General features: G+C 41.9%; 1 protein-coding gene across 4 annotated transcripts in view; it reads left to right on the forward strand.

The window, feature by feature from the left end:
• The window catches only part of MYO1E (myosin IE), a 112,333-nt gene that overhangs the window by 25,292 nt on the left and 73,286 nt on the right, over positions 1 to 13,755 (forward strand). Inside the window, exon 1 of one of the 4 annotated variants that reach the window (XM_065847071.2) lies at positions 3,085 to 3,238. The exons of the other annotated variants lie outside the window; for them this stretch is intronic. Coding sequence (XP_065703143.1) covers positions 3,236 to 3,238 — 3 coding nt within the window. The 5' untranslated portion in view covers positions 3,085 to 3,235. Of the gene's footprint in view, positions 1 to 3,084; positions 3,239 to 13,755 lie in introns of those variants that run through there. 4 annotated transcript variants of the gene reach the window in all.

Raw genomic sequence — 13,755 nt, forward strand, 5'->3', positions numbered from 1 at the left:
GATCAGGTTGCTCATCATAACGTAAAGTTTTGATCTTAAAAGCTTGTGTAATGTTTCAAAAAATTTCCCTCTGAGGAAAAAAAATACAATCCTTGTAGTTTTTTTGATGTGAACATACGTAACATAACTGAAGTCAGTCACGGGAACGCAGGAGGCAAAACTCCTCGGTTACCAAGTCCTTGTGGACTTCTTCCAGATTTATACCAGCCTTGCAAATAACAACATTATTCATACATTTTGGGTTGCAGTTGGAGAAAAACTCCATGAATTCTGAGTATCTCGTATGTCTGAGGCTTCTCTTAATCAGATCCAGAGTAAAAGAGCTACATGCTATTTTTCCTCCAAAAAGCCTCAGTGGGTGAAAAGGGGCTGTTGACTTCGTTACTGTACTTTTTACTCTCGTGGCATTTTAGATGGACATGTTGAACCTGTTAATAAGCATGTTTTCTGGACAGGTATGCTTCTCTAATTTAAGGCCAACGAAAGAGAGGAAAGAAGGAAGATGCCGTGTTAGGTACAGAGAAAGGGAGTGGTAGAAAGCTAAAATGGTTATGCTGTTTTCTATAACTGGAAAACAGTCCTAATCATTGAAGTGATTTCATCACATTTTAAGTCCTAAACTTCTGCCTTTGTTTTATACGTCTTTGTGTTTCTCCCTACATTTCACAAGTAGAAATTGCTGAATCCCTTTTTTATTTTCTGTAAGTAGAATTCTACATTTGCCAAGTGTAACTGAAGGCAGAATGTAACCATCTGCATTGTAGCAGAAAACATTAAGGTTATAAAATGACTGTTTATTCTTTGGAAAGAAGATACAGCAAAAATTGAACTGAATTTTTAAAGTTTCCCTAATTATCTACTGTTTGTTTTTCTGTGACACAAGTCCTTCATCTTTCTAAGAAATTCTAGATTGTGTGGTTTTCTAACTAAAAGTGTGATGTCTTGTTAAGGGTATTAAGCCTTATTTTAGTGGCTTTCAGGCATTAAATTATTAATTAAATTGTTCTGATCAATAGAAGACAAATATATGGGTTATAAAAGTTATTCTAAATGTATTTTGTAAGTGAGAGGAAAGCAGTAATGCCTTATTTTTTCCATTGCTGTCTGTTTTAACCAATTAGAAAGCAGTCAGGGCAGTGCTTATTTCATTAAAATTCGTAGTCTTTTCCAGATTCACTGGCTTCTCATAGGAGTTATTTCTTTCTGAAGCCACATCAATGTTTTTAGAATGGAGAGCAAGGGAAAGTTGTACTCTGTGGCACTTCCAGAGTAAGGACCATGTTCTTTTTTCAGACAGTTTAGTCTTTACACACTTCAGCACCAGCCTGGTGCCTGTTGGTGTCACACACGGTGTCAGGCAGTGGGAAGGTGGAAACACACATGTGAGTTACCAGACACACTGTGGAGGCAGCAGCTTCTCCCTTGTGGCACTGCCCAGTGCTGGGCTCTGAATCAGGGCATGGCAAAGAGGCTGTCATCACTTGGTCAGCACTGAGCTGAACCCACCTCTGAACCAGCCCCGAGTGCTGAGTCAATAAACCTCCTCGGGCACTGGATTGACGCTTAGCACTAGTGGTCAGTATCAGGAGGATCAAGTGCTGCAACTGCTTGCAGCCAGAAAATATCCTCAAAATGATAAATGCTCAAAATGATAAAAATGCTTGATGTTAGCACTTGTGTGCAGGAGCTGGTAGGTGTTACTAACCAAACACAACACTATCAGACAATACATGCAATGAAAAAAACAATTAAAGCTCTTGATGTTGGGAATTTTTCTTAGATATTTTCAAGTTAGGTCTCTTAAAGGTAACCTGTCCATCTGAATTTTATGACAGAAATGTCACCATTTCTAAGTTTTGTGCGTCCTTCAAAAACACAAAGATTCCTTTTTACTCTGCTGGAGCTCCTCAAGATGAAAATGTGGGTTCCGCTTTTCTCAGGGATGACTGTTAGATGTTGTTGGCTGGAGGAGCACGGGCATGCAGACCGTTCAGGCACTCCACCACTGACACTCGAAGGGAAATGCCTTCCCCTCCTCCTCGACGTGGATGTTGAATAAGTGTCATTCACCTAATACAGTCTGCTTGGGAATTAGATGTTTATCATTAAAATAAGCAGAATTAAATGACTATGTTTAAAACCATGAAAAGAGTTCATTGTGAATTAGGCTGTGCTTGGTACACACAGTGCTTAGCAAAGGTTTCTGCAGAGACAGAGATGCCTTCAGCTCTAACATCTAGAGTAGATGTGCCCTTGTAGCACACGTAAAATGCAGTGAACTCGGGACTAGTTTCTCAATTAGCTATCCAGTCTGAATGCACTTTTTTACTCTTCATCCACAACCTAGCTTCTCTATGTTTTTTCATAACTTGTTATAAAGATGTTTCTTTGTATTTAAACACACATACAAATATATGTCTTAGGAAAATGAACATAGACATTAAAAAGACCCGCATACAAAGCAAACAGAAAAACCTACACAACCTGTGAGATTATCTTTCTTTTGTGGGCCTATATGCGCTCTCTGGATTCTTACAGGTTTTTTTCACTGCTTTTTATCACAGTCTCATGAATTTCTGTATCCCTTAGAAAGCACAATCTCTGGAAATTGTATTGTTTGTATTCTGATCAAAACGATACGGGCAACATAGAGCAGGTGCCAACCTCCACGCAAGCACTTTTTTTTTTCCATTTGTGCGGTACACCTGGGACTTGTTTCGGTATCCATTTGGTATCAAGATGCTGTGTACTGTCCAGTGTCTCCAGGGATTAGAAGCATTTTAGCGCTGTGTGTGCGAAGCAGCCTGCCGGGGTGCCCCGTGCCCGGCTGTGTACCCCACTGCAGGGGCTGGGCAGCGCGGGTGGCTGCGGGTGCACCGGGGAATGTCGCGAGCACCGCCCCGCAGGCCGCGCGCACGGGATTCCCTCAGGGAAGGACGTCCCGGCGGCGCGCGGCGATTGGCTGCGGCGCGGCGAGTTCTCCATTTATGGGCACGGGGCAGCCGCCCCGCGTTCCTTCCTGCCGTTCCCGCCGGCCCGGCCGCAGCGCTCGCGGGGCCGCCCCGCCCGCTCGGGGCTGCTGCGCCGGGGCTGCCTCGCGCCGCCCCGCCCCGGTCGCGAGCTGCGCGCGCGGGGAAGGCGGGCTCGCGCCCTCGCTCCCTCCCTCTCTCCGTCCCTCCCGGGGCGCCGGCGTGTCTGGGCAGAGCCGCGGGCAGCGCAGCGCCGAGGAGCCGCGATGGTAGGCGCGGGGCTGCCGGCGCTCGGCCGGCTCTCGCGGGCGGAGCGCGGGGCAGTGGAGTGGGTGGGGGGCGCCCGGCGACGGCTCTCGGGGAGGAGAGCGTGGCTGCTTTGGCGTCCGTCTGCTGCGTTTCCTCATGCTTTGCCGGGAAGGGGCTGCGGACAGCGCTGCCTGCCCCGCGCCGCAGAGGGGCCGCGGCGAGGGGGGTTGTGCAACCGGCGTGTGGGGAGCGGGACCGTGCCCGGCGCTTGCCGGGGCGCAGCCGGTCAGGAGCCCGGGCGGGTGCTGCTGCCGGGACACCGCGGCTTCGCTCGTCAGTGGCGTCCCGAGCAGCCCGGGGCCGTCCCCAGCCTGCCCTGGCCGGGCTCCGTCCCGTCCCGCGGCGCTCGGGCAGGGCCGGCGGAGCACAAGCCTCATCTCCCGTCGTCTCTCGCCGTTTGGGGTCTGCAGAGGTTTTGCGTGGTGTTGTCCTCAAGAAGGAAACATCTCGTGGGAGGGTAACGCGACGGCGTTGTTGAACAACAGGTGACGCGTCTCCGCTTCAGAGAGCCCTTCTGGAGGGGGTTTTGTGTGAGACCGCCCCCCCGAGCTGCTGTTCCCGGGCACCCGTGTCCCAGCAGCGGGGTCGGGTCCGGTCCGCTGCCCTGCGGCGGGCAGCACGGAAACTGGGTGCGCAGCAAACGAGCAACTGAAGCCGGGGAATTTGGGCACTGCAAATACTGGGTCTGTTAAATGTCTGGTGTGATGAAGGGGTGTGATACCAGTAAAACACATCAGTGCTAGGCTGAGGAAGAAACTGAGGTTAAGCAGCTGATCCTGGTTTACCTTTAGTAATTGACTCCTGATGATTAATAAATAGCTTTCATTCTGAAGTAATCCAAACAATGGTTATGACTACCTGTTATACATGAACCAAGAGTCAGTAGTGAAAAATCCTATGTGGCAATAAACTAGGCTAAAATCCATAACCTTTAAATAAGTAATTTATTTTATAAACTGTTCTAAAGTTGAATGCTGAAGATCTGAGAGCTAAGAAACTTGGAAAGCTTTTGCATTATTCCTACTGAAGCTTAACTAAGGCTAAGTTTTAAAGACTCATCAACCTAGGTCATGTGTATTCAGAGCTTTGCTGCCTTAGGTGGAATGTTAGCTTGGGCCCTTCACTCCCAGTATGTTTTAAAGGATGCTCATCTTATTACCAGTGTCTGGGCTTCGACTTCCTGCAGCAAGTACAGTTGTACCTGGCTAACACCTATGTTGAGTACAAGCCTGTGCTTTAAATGAAACATTGCAGGTGTTAGGAAGCTAAAATTTCTGTCACAGTCAGGGTTAGTGATACTACCAGATCATACAGCCCTGTTATTGGGTAAGGAGCTTTGAATAAGATAGGTCTGTCTGTTCCCTGTGAGTTAGCCAGGTGGTTCAAATCAACTCTCCAACCATAACCTTTGCTCTCAGTACTTGCTGGGTCGCACACACCTGTGGCACTTACAGACTTCCTGGTAGAGACTGTATCATTGCCTGTGCTGCTGCCATGTGAAACGGGGTTGAAGTCCTTGGTGCAGGGCCTTCTGAGATGTCTGCCTCTTAACAATAATACTTGGAGATCCGTGAGTCTGTTAGTTGATCTGCTGTGGACTCCATTAATTCCCTTTTAATGGAAGATTTTAATAAAAATGTAGCTATTGTAAATATACGTAACTAGTTGGTAACACACGAGATGAGTATTATGTCACCAAAGAACTAGTTTCTTCCACAAGATGTAATTTCCAGGGAACTATTCAGGCAGTTATTTCTCCAGATTTACTTTGTTACTGAAGTAGTCTTGAATTAATCTTTTCACTGTGAGGTTTCAAGCTGGTGTTGACTCTACTTCTTAAAATTGTCCGAAAGTAATGATTACAACAAAACCAGGAAAGACTGTTTTTAAAGTACTGCTTTTTTTTCCTAAGAATTATGCACAAACAATTGCTTGATAATCATTAGAAGGTAATATTTTGTAACTCAGAAAGCTGGCAGAAGGGTTGCCTGGCGGGACTTGCAATGGCTGCTTATGAACATGAATCACCTTACTAATATCCCGAAACTTTATAGTTGTTCTCTGTATGCAAAATTCACATGATTTCCCTTAGTTTTGTTTAGACAATTTTGATTTCCGTGGAGAAGCAGAATGTCATAGGTGTGCTTTATGTTCTCTAAATTGAGTCTTTTCTGCCATATCATCTCCATAGGCCTCACAGTGAATATTTCCTATTCTGATGGTGTCCACAGTGCAGGGTGCTGAGATAACGCTGCCGTCGGTTGTGGTTGTTTCATGCTGTTGAAGCAGTCAGATACAGCAGAGTGTATAAAGATGATGCTGGTGTAGATGTACTGTGTTGTCCAGCCTCTGAGCTGTGCCACGCTGCCTTGCTTAGGTCTGCAGGCAAGGTTGTGCAGATCTGTGCAACTTAGCAATACATTTGTGCTTTTTTGCTGATTTATTTTTAATCCAGACCAAGATCTATGTCTGGTTAACAGTGTGGTTTCAGGAGGAGAACTGCAGACATGGAATGGGTGGGCTGTTTTGTGGCTGTACGCTGCAGCACAAGTGGGAATGAGCAACAGTGGGGCAAAACTGCATTAAAGCAGCCAGTTCTAAAAAATACAATATCTGAAATTTTTCTCTTGAATTGCGTCCATTTTATTAACTTTGCATTTCGATTTTTAAAATTCAAAGTAAACCAGAGCCTCTAATAGTTTGGCTGTAACTTTTAAGTCTTTCAAAATCTGTACTATATAAGTGTAAAGTAGTCCCATTCCAGTGCAAATCTGGGTCCTTGATGTTCAGGAGACCTCTCAGCAAAACTAAGCTGAAACTTACTTGAAGTGAAAAGTAAGATCAGGTGAACTTTATGCAACTTTTGCTTTTATTATGTGAATTTGGACCGTTGTGGTGTCATTAAGTAGTTAACAGAGATGCCTGGAGGATCTTGTGTGGAGTTGGATAGAAAATTTGTATCATGTTACAAAAGTAATCTTGTCATGGTAATACACAATGTGATCTTCAGCCTTTTGTTTAAAGCAGCTCTTTAGTCTTCAGGGAAAGGATTGTTCCTCTGAGTACTGTCAGCTGGCTTTGACTTTCTAAAGGATAAAACATTGAACGCTAATCAGCAAACATAATACTATTTCTGAGGCATAAACTGGCACCATATTTATTAGAAAAAGTAGAAAACAAAAACATAAAACCAAGTAAACACTCCAACAACCCATCAGTGATAAACTTTGCCTGCTTTTGCATAATCTCTGTTCTAGGGGGAAGGTTCCAACAGAAAGCAGACTCATCAGTATCTGAAGTAACTCACAAATTGCTGAGCAAGCCAGGGTTGTCTAATTCGCTTAAGGAAAAGAAAGTGTTCATGTGTTGCCTTTAACCAGCATTTCAATGCTAAGCATTTTTTGTAGCACTGCAATCAATATGTGTGTTTTGTCTGAGCACATTTGGTGTCTTCATGTCAACAAAGATGGAAGGTTGAGTATTAAAAAGGAACTCTTTTATAGCAGTTAAACATAACTTGTCATCAGTAAAGGTCAGATATTTATGGCCCAATCCAGCAAGATGTTAGGGATGTCTTGATTACATGTAGTGTCTGTGAAAGTCTGCAGAAATGAAAATGACTCAATTAGCCTGGAAGGACTTGCTAGCCTTTAGGATTTTGTCCTAAAACAGCTAATGTGTGATGTGAGCTGGGACCTTATATCATCTTAAGTTTTTTTCTGCAAGAAAATCACGAGGAAGACATGGGTGCTTCTATATCTGAAGGGAGCTTTTCTGTCTGGTGCTGCAGACAGTAGCATAAGCTTAAACCTTGTTCTCTGCCAAATGTGGAAGAGTAGGGAGGGTAACAGCATGTGCTTTGCATTATGTCTAGAGGTGCATTAATGGAAAAATCTTCTAACTATATGGTGTTTCTGTCTGGCCAATACATAAAATATAAAAAACACAGCATGTTAAACAGCAAAGCAAGGGACTCATACTTGATGCGTTTTGTTTACGTTTGAATTGTGTGCATGCTTTTCTCTGTTTCTTTATAGTTTAGACCTCTAGAATGGTTTATGGATATGTTGGGCATGTTAGAGCACTTTTTCAGAAAACACTAACATATGCAGAATGTTACCCAAATGCAGCTTTTGCAGCTGAAAGCTGAACAAATGATTGTACGTGTGCACATCTTAAACATTTTTCTCAACATTTCTTTTGCCCTACAGAACTGTTTTTTCCCCCTCCATACTTAACTATCTGCTTGTGAAGGAAATGGGGTGACAGTGCTATTACTAGTTTAACTAAACTACTTGCAGTCATTTTTTTCTTAACTTGAAGGAATAACTTACCCTAGTTTTACTGCCTCATCTTAAAACATTGTTGCATATGTATAAGGGGAGAAGTTAAAACAAGCTTTTTAGAGCTGTTGTGATAGCCGGTGAAGTCTAGTCAAGCTTTTACTGAGTTCTCAGTAAAATCTTAGTAATATTCTCATCTTGACATGGAAAGTATGTTTTTGTGCTTGAAACCTTAAGAAGTTGCATGTCTCTTTACAGAAGTCTTCTCAGCTCCATTTGTGATAATTTTAAGTATTTTTTCCTTCATAAATGCCAGCTTAATCTCTTCCCAGGTCTAGGATTTAGTGTAAAAGTGACTGATCTAAATGATCATGCACTGCTCTATCCAAGTTATATCAAAGAAGAAAGATTTTTGTATTTTTTCCTGATTTCAACCTAAGGAATTGCTCTGCCAAGGACCTGGGTAACCCTGGGAGTGACTTTACTGTGTTAATACTAAGAGATCTGAGACAGATCGCTGTTGTTCTGCCAGAGACTAGCCTGGATCTGGCTTACTGTAATCACCTGTAAGTTGTCAGGTTTTTGCTTATCTGTTTATTCTGGTTGTTACCACAAAACATGGTTTATGAGTGACCAGTTGACCTGCTTTTCAGTTTCCTAAAACACTATTGTAATGTAATATTTGGCTCTGCTTTTTTTAGCAAGCTGGATTCTAGATCTAGATGGTGTCTGGCTACTGGAAAGTATTAAGAGCTATGTTAGAAAGAGATTTTGCACTTAATTAAACCAGGTTTTGTTCTGTGAGCTAACAGTGCAAGAGTAGAAGGAGGAAAATCAAAGAAGCAGTTCTCAGAACTGGGAAGTGTGTGTGTATATGTTTGTTTTACAAAAATAAGGATTTGGAAAATAGTTCATTCCCTTTGCAATGCAGAAATCACCAGGCTTTGGCAAGAAGGGGTTGCCTTGTGCTATTAACTTTTTGAATTAAGGCACTTTGTACTATCTAAAGTCTCACCTTGAATATGAGCAACAATGGTTTTACATCAGTGTAAAAGGTGAAACCTTTTGGGGAAGGTTCTCTTACACATTTTCTCATCTGTTGGATGTCATTAATTTCCTCACTATTTTGTTGTCTGCCAAGATTTTTCTGGTGGTTGCAGGTCACTAGCAGATGACCAGCATTCCAATACTTCTGCGGAAGTCTCTTTTTTTTTTTCCTGCTTGTGTATGGAGAAGTATTACAGGTATATGGGATGCCTGCTAATTTTTGAAACTGCTCATAGCTGAAGGATTCTGTTAGATGTTGTAGGTTGTTTGGCTTTTATTATTCCTACTATATGGGTGTGAAAGTATTTACAAATATTAGAGAAATATGGCAGAAAGTAAACAAGAATTTTCTTCCTAGCTTAAGATCAGAACCGAGAGCTGTCTCTGGCAAGTTGTTTAAACATTCACCTCACCCAATCACCTGTACTCTTGTGCAATCTCAGCCTCCTGTTACACTCCTGGGGGAGCCTGGGTGTGAGGAGCTGTAGTTAGTCAGACCTTCCTGGGCTTAGGCCAGTCTTTCCCATCCCCTGATCCCTTCCCCACGTTCCTGAGATGCCAATCGCTGACCTGCCCAGGAAGTACGGCTATCGCTCATCTCCTGACTCACCTTATCTTCCAACTTTTCTATCCTCCACCTACTGATTTCCTCCCCTTCTTCTACCCTCATCTCTCTAAAAATGCAAGAATAGCCCTTGGGCAGACCAGGTGCACTGTCATGTTCTGGCAGTGCATGAGATCTGTTTTCTCTGCTTGAGTAAGTCATTACTGTGGTAGGAAAAGGTTTCGTGGTGTTTCCACACACTGAACCTTGCAGGTGTTTTCTGCCTATTTTATTATATATGCTTCATACAAATATCTAAATGGCTCTGGAGTTTGTTGGCTTCATGTATGACAGCAAGTACATCTAAGCTCAAGATTATTTTTCCAAAGACACTGCGGCACTTAATTGGCATTAAAACTATTGGTTACTTGGGTTCATAAACTGTAAAGTGTATTTCCAAAAAAATTTGATTTTTTAAAATTGAAACTTAAAAAGCTATTTTAAATAAAACAAATGGGAGATCTGTCATGGAAAGCAGTATTGGTAGTTGGATCATGAGTCAGAGTTATCAGAAGTGATGCTTATTGGGAAGCATGCTTAAGAGGTGCTTTTGAGTACAAATAATTACCTACTAACCTAACTTACTAATATCAACAGCTAAATGTGAACTTTAAACTTTAAAGTCAGGTGCTAGCAGATGTTGAGCATGCTTTGTGATCAACACCATTATGGAAGTGTAAAAAGGACTATTAAAAAGGTCTGGTGCTCTGCTCTCCTGTCATCTGGGTGATTCTTCTGCTGCCAGAAGTGTTTCTGGCAAAAGCCACTTCAGGTGGTCAGGGAAGGTGATGGGTTAATGCTCTTGGGGTGAGATGATGATAGATTTTTCTTTAGCTTGCTTCATCAAAAAAAGGAACATAAATGGTTTATGCAAAAGAATGCGCTTCTAGAAGCTATTTTGGTGCTTTGTTCAGCAGTCTGAAGTCTAAATGTGAAGTTTTTGTTGGCGTCATTCAGACAGCTCTAGTAGTCTTGCAGTGACTGGCTGCACTTGTCCCTGCACAGGAAGCGTGAGGGGTTTTCCTTGCCAGCTCAGAACCACTCACTGAATCACCTTCATCAGCTGAGCCTGAGTCTGTAACCAGTTCTTGGTCAGCCTTGTCTAATTTAAGTGTTGAAGTCGTATTTGAGTCTGAGCAGTGCAGCCTGATATCCTTTCTAAAACATGTCAAATGTTTTTAACACTCAGGATTTCAATCTTTCATGCTTGTCTTATGAAATAATATGCTGCCAGATGTTTTATCCTGCACCTAGGACAGCCTTCTGTTTCCAATCTGACATTCCACAGCACTTGTGAGGCTTTAAATTCTAGGCAGTTTACCAGTGCATGCTGTTATCTTTTGCAGTGATTTATGTCTTTCCCTGTGCTTTGAGTTGTATATTGCTAATAGCAGTAATATGGAAAAATGGAAGTTGGGACTGCTTGTCAGTAATACATCTGCAGTGCCAAGCAGTAGTCAAGAATTTGTCTCATCTTGTGTATGTTCTAGCCTTCAAGGCAGTAGAAAAAACCAAGTCTGCACAAATGCCTAAGTGCTTCCAAATTTGCTTTTGCCTTAACTCTTAACCCTGTGTTATTCCCAACTTTGTAAAGAAGTACACTGCTAAAAAGTGTATTTGAGTTGCTTTTAACAAATACTACCAACACATTTCTTTAAATCCTTTGCATTGTGACCCCTGTACACTTTGATAACTCTTCAGTAGTAAGATTCCGAGGACAAAAGTTTATCTAGTTGTCATCAGCATGTATATGTACATAATTAGCATTCTGTTAACTGTTGGGCTTTGAGCTGTTATGGTTCTTCTGGCATGTACTGAGCACCTGTTGATCACTCAGGTTTTGGAGTATCTTATTGCAGATGTTGGTATATGAACTGGAAAATACTTTGCTAAGTGAAAGCACTGTGTTCTGGAGCCATCCTGAAGGAGCACTTTCATTAAACCTAATCTTAAAGACCATTTCATGGTACTCAAAAGCAAATGCATACTTTTAAGTTCGCGTTTGTTTTTTTCTTTCTTTTAGTATTTGGGAAGAATTTCATTTGTGTGTTTATCAATCATGAAATAATTTTTCCTGTACTGTGTCTGCAACTGTTTTCAGTACATACCTAAAGAAAGGGAAATATGCAAAAGTTTTTATAACAGGAATTGAACACATAGTACAGGTGTAATTAAATTAAATGAGGGATTTTAAACTTGGTGAGATTAATGCCAGAAAGGATACAAAGTTACAAAACCAGCTAGTTGCTCTGTGAGCACAGTGGTACTGGCTGGCTACAGAGTCTGAATTACTAAATAATTCTGCAGTATCTTCTGGTAAGGCCAATGAAGCATGGATTTTGTGTAATTATCTGTCTTGATATTGGCACTTATAAATTGTTATCTAAATATATATCATGTTTTAGAAGGACTTAGTGAAAGGATGTAGTCATCTAGGGAACAAACTAATTCATCACAGGAATCCATAATTGTATTAGGCTATTGTATCATATTTAGTTTTAGAATTCTTGTTGATTCTTGATAGTACAGTTTTTATGGAAGCAAGTTAGACTGATAAAGTACTTATGTCAGGAAACTTCTCATATATTCCCTACCATAAATTGAATTAAAAAACGTGGACAGTGTGGAAACTGATGTATTATAAAGCATGATTTTTATTACATATAGCTTGAATACCATATAATATCCTGCTGATGCTGTCCTTGTGTAAACTTTATTAGTTCCTGAATTTTGAAGTGCTTTAATCCACAAAACCAGGTATTTTACTTTATCAATTAAAATACAGCAGTCCACTGAGGACAGAATTACTTCAGCTAGATTTTTTTCTTCTCTACTTAAGACCCATGCTTCTGCACAGTCATGTTTCCAGGACTTGATGCTGTAGTCTTGGTAGTCTCCAAAGCCTTTTTCAATGCTTCCCCTCAACTTTAAATATACACTGGGAGCTACTATATTGGTCAATAATAGCTAGATTCAGCAAACCAAAGATTCCTACAAACACATTATGGTCTTCGCAATGGAAAAATCAAAATAACTTCTCAGGGTAGGGCAATTCAGATGTTTTCTGTTTTGGAGGGTATCCTGGCTGTTCCTTGTGTAACCTGTAGGACTTGAATAGATGGAATAAGGTGACTCTTTGGAATGAATTAGTCCTGGTGTCAGGGGAACTATAGACCTACTGCTTCAGCTTAAACCTCCAGAGATATCTTTGGTAAAAGAGCTAAAACTGAGTAAATCTCCCCTGATCTGTGCCCAAAGCGTTAGCTGTTTACTTGCTCTGCAGTGGCTGTGGGCTTTGCAAAGCATCTCTTCTGCTTCTTCCTTGGGTAGCCAAGAGTTCCTCATTACAGTTGTTTGAAGCACACGTTTTTCTAGCTGCACTAACAAGGGGTGGCATAAGCACACAGGGCTTGTATGGGGAAGAACACTTCTTCCAGTGAATTGATGGGACCCAGTGGGCCCCTTGGTGTTCGTTTTCGATGGTCAGTGTCACGTTCTGCCTCCCAACAGTTGAAGGCAAAGTCCCTGCCAGAACAACATTTCAGAACCCTCTAAGGACCCAAGTCCCATTCTGTTGGTGAACCAAGGTTGTAGGGATAGGCTATCAGCAAATAGACTTTGCTCTTAAAGTTGGTGTTGCGCTAACTTCTACAAACTATGCTATTTTATTTTTTTTGAAGATTAATTAGGCTTGACACAGGAAAAAATGAACTTGAGGTTTTTTTGTAACAAACGGAGATCCTGTTTTGACACTGCTTTTGTCTGTGGAGGTCTGATTTGAGACTTGGCCTTTAATGAGCAACTTGAGTTCCATTTAAAGCAGAGTTCTGTGGGGGAAGGGAGAATGACTTCATTGTAGGCAAGCCACTGCTTTTGCTATTTTGCTGTGTCCCCTTTTTTTTGTCCAGCATTGGGTTGCAACCACAGAGTTCAAGGCATGATCGTTTTCAGATGAGAGGATAGGGGTAGGTCTTCAGCAGAGCAAGGCAGATTAGAAGTGTATCTAACCAAGTGAAAGAGGACTCAAGAGTGCCTGAATATCCAATATGTGGAACCTGAGATATGTTGAGTACCTGTTGCTAGTAACTAAGTCTGGCTTCTGAAGCAGCTTAGATACCTGTCTATAACTGTCAGTCTTGTCTTACAGCACTATGTAATAATGTATATCTGCGTGGCAATAAAGAACTAGACCCAATGTACTGGAGAAAATAAGAACTTGACCAGTTTGATACTTGCTTTAAATAACAACTTAATCTGCATGTACAGTGCTATGTGGTTGACAAAACTTGATTTGATACAGTTGAAATGGGTCCTGTTGTGGTTTTAAAAAGTACATACAATAATGGAGACTAATCTGTTCTAGCTTAAAGCTGCCTTCGAACACACGGGGTATGTACTCTCTGCAGAACTTACTCCAGTCTCCACTGCCCTTGGCACCAGTCTCGGGAATATGTTTAACAAAGTGTGAGTAGTTTCACCCTGGCATAGTTTCATTCTAGGAAGACTTGAGAGGAAGCGGAACAACAGTGGCTACTTGTTCCCA

This window comes from Patagioenas fasciata, chromosome 12 (genome assembly GCF_037038585.1).
Source record: "Patagioenas fasciata isolate bPatFas1 chromosome 12, bPatFas1.hap1, whole genome shotgun sequence".
NCBI lineage: Eukaryota > Metazoa > Chordata > Aves > Columbiformes > Columbidae > Patagioenas > Patagioenas fasciata.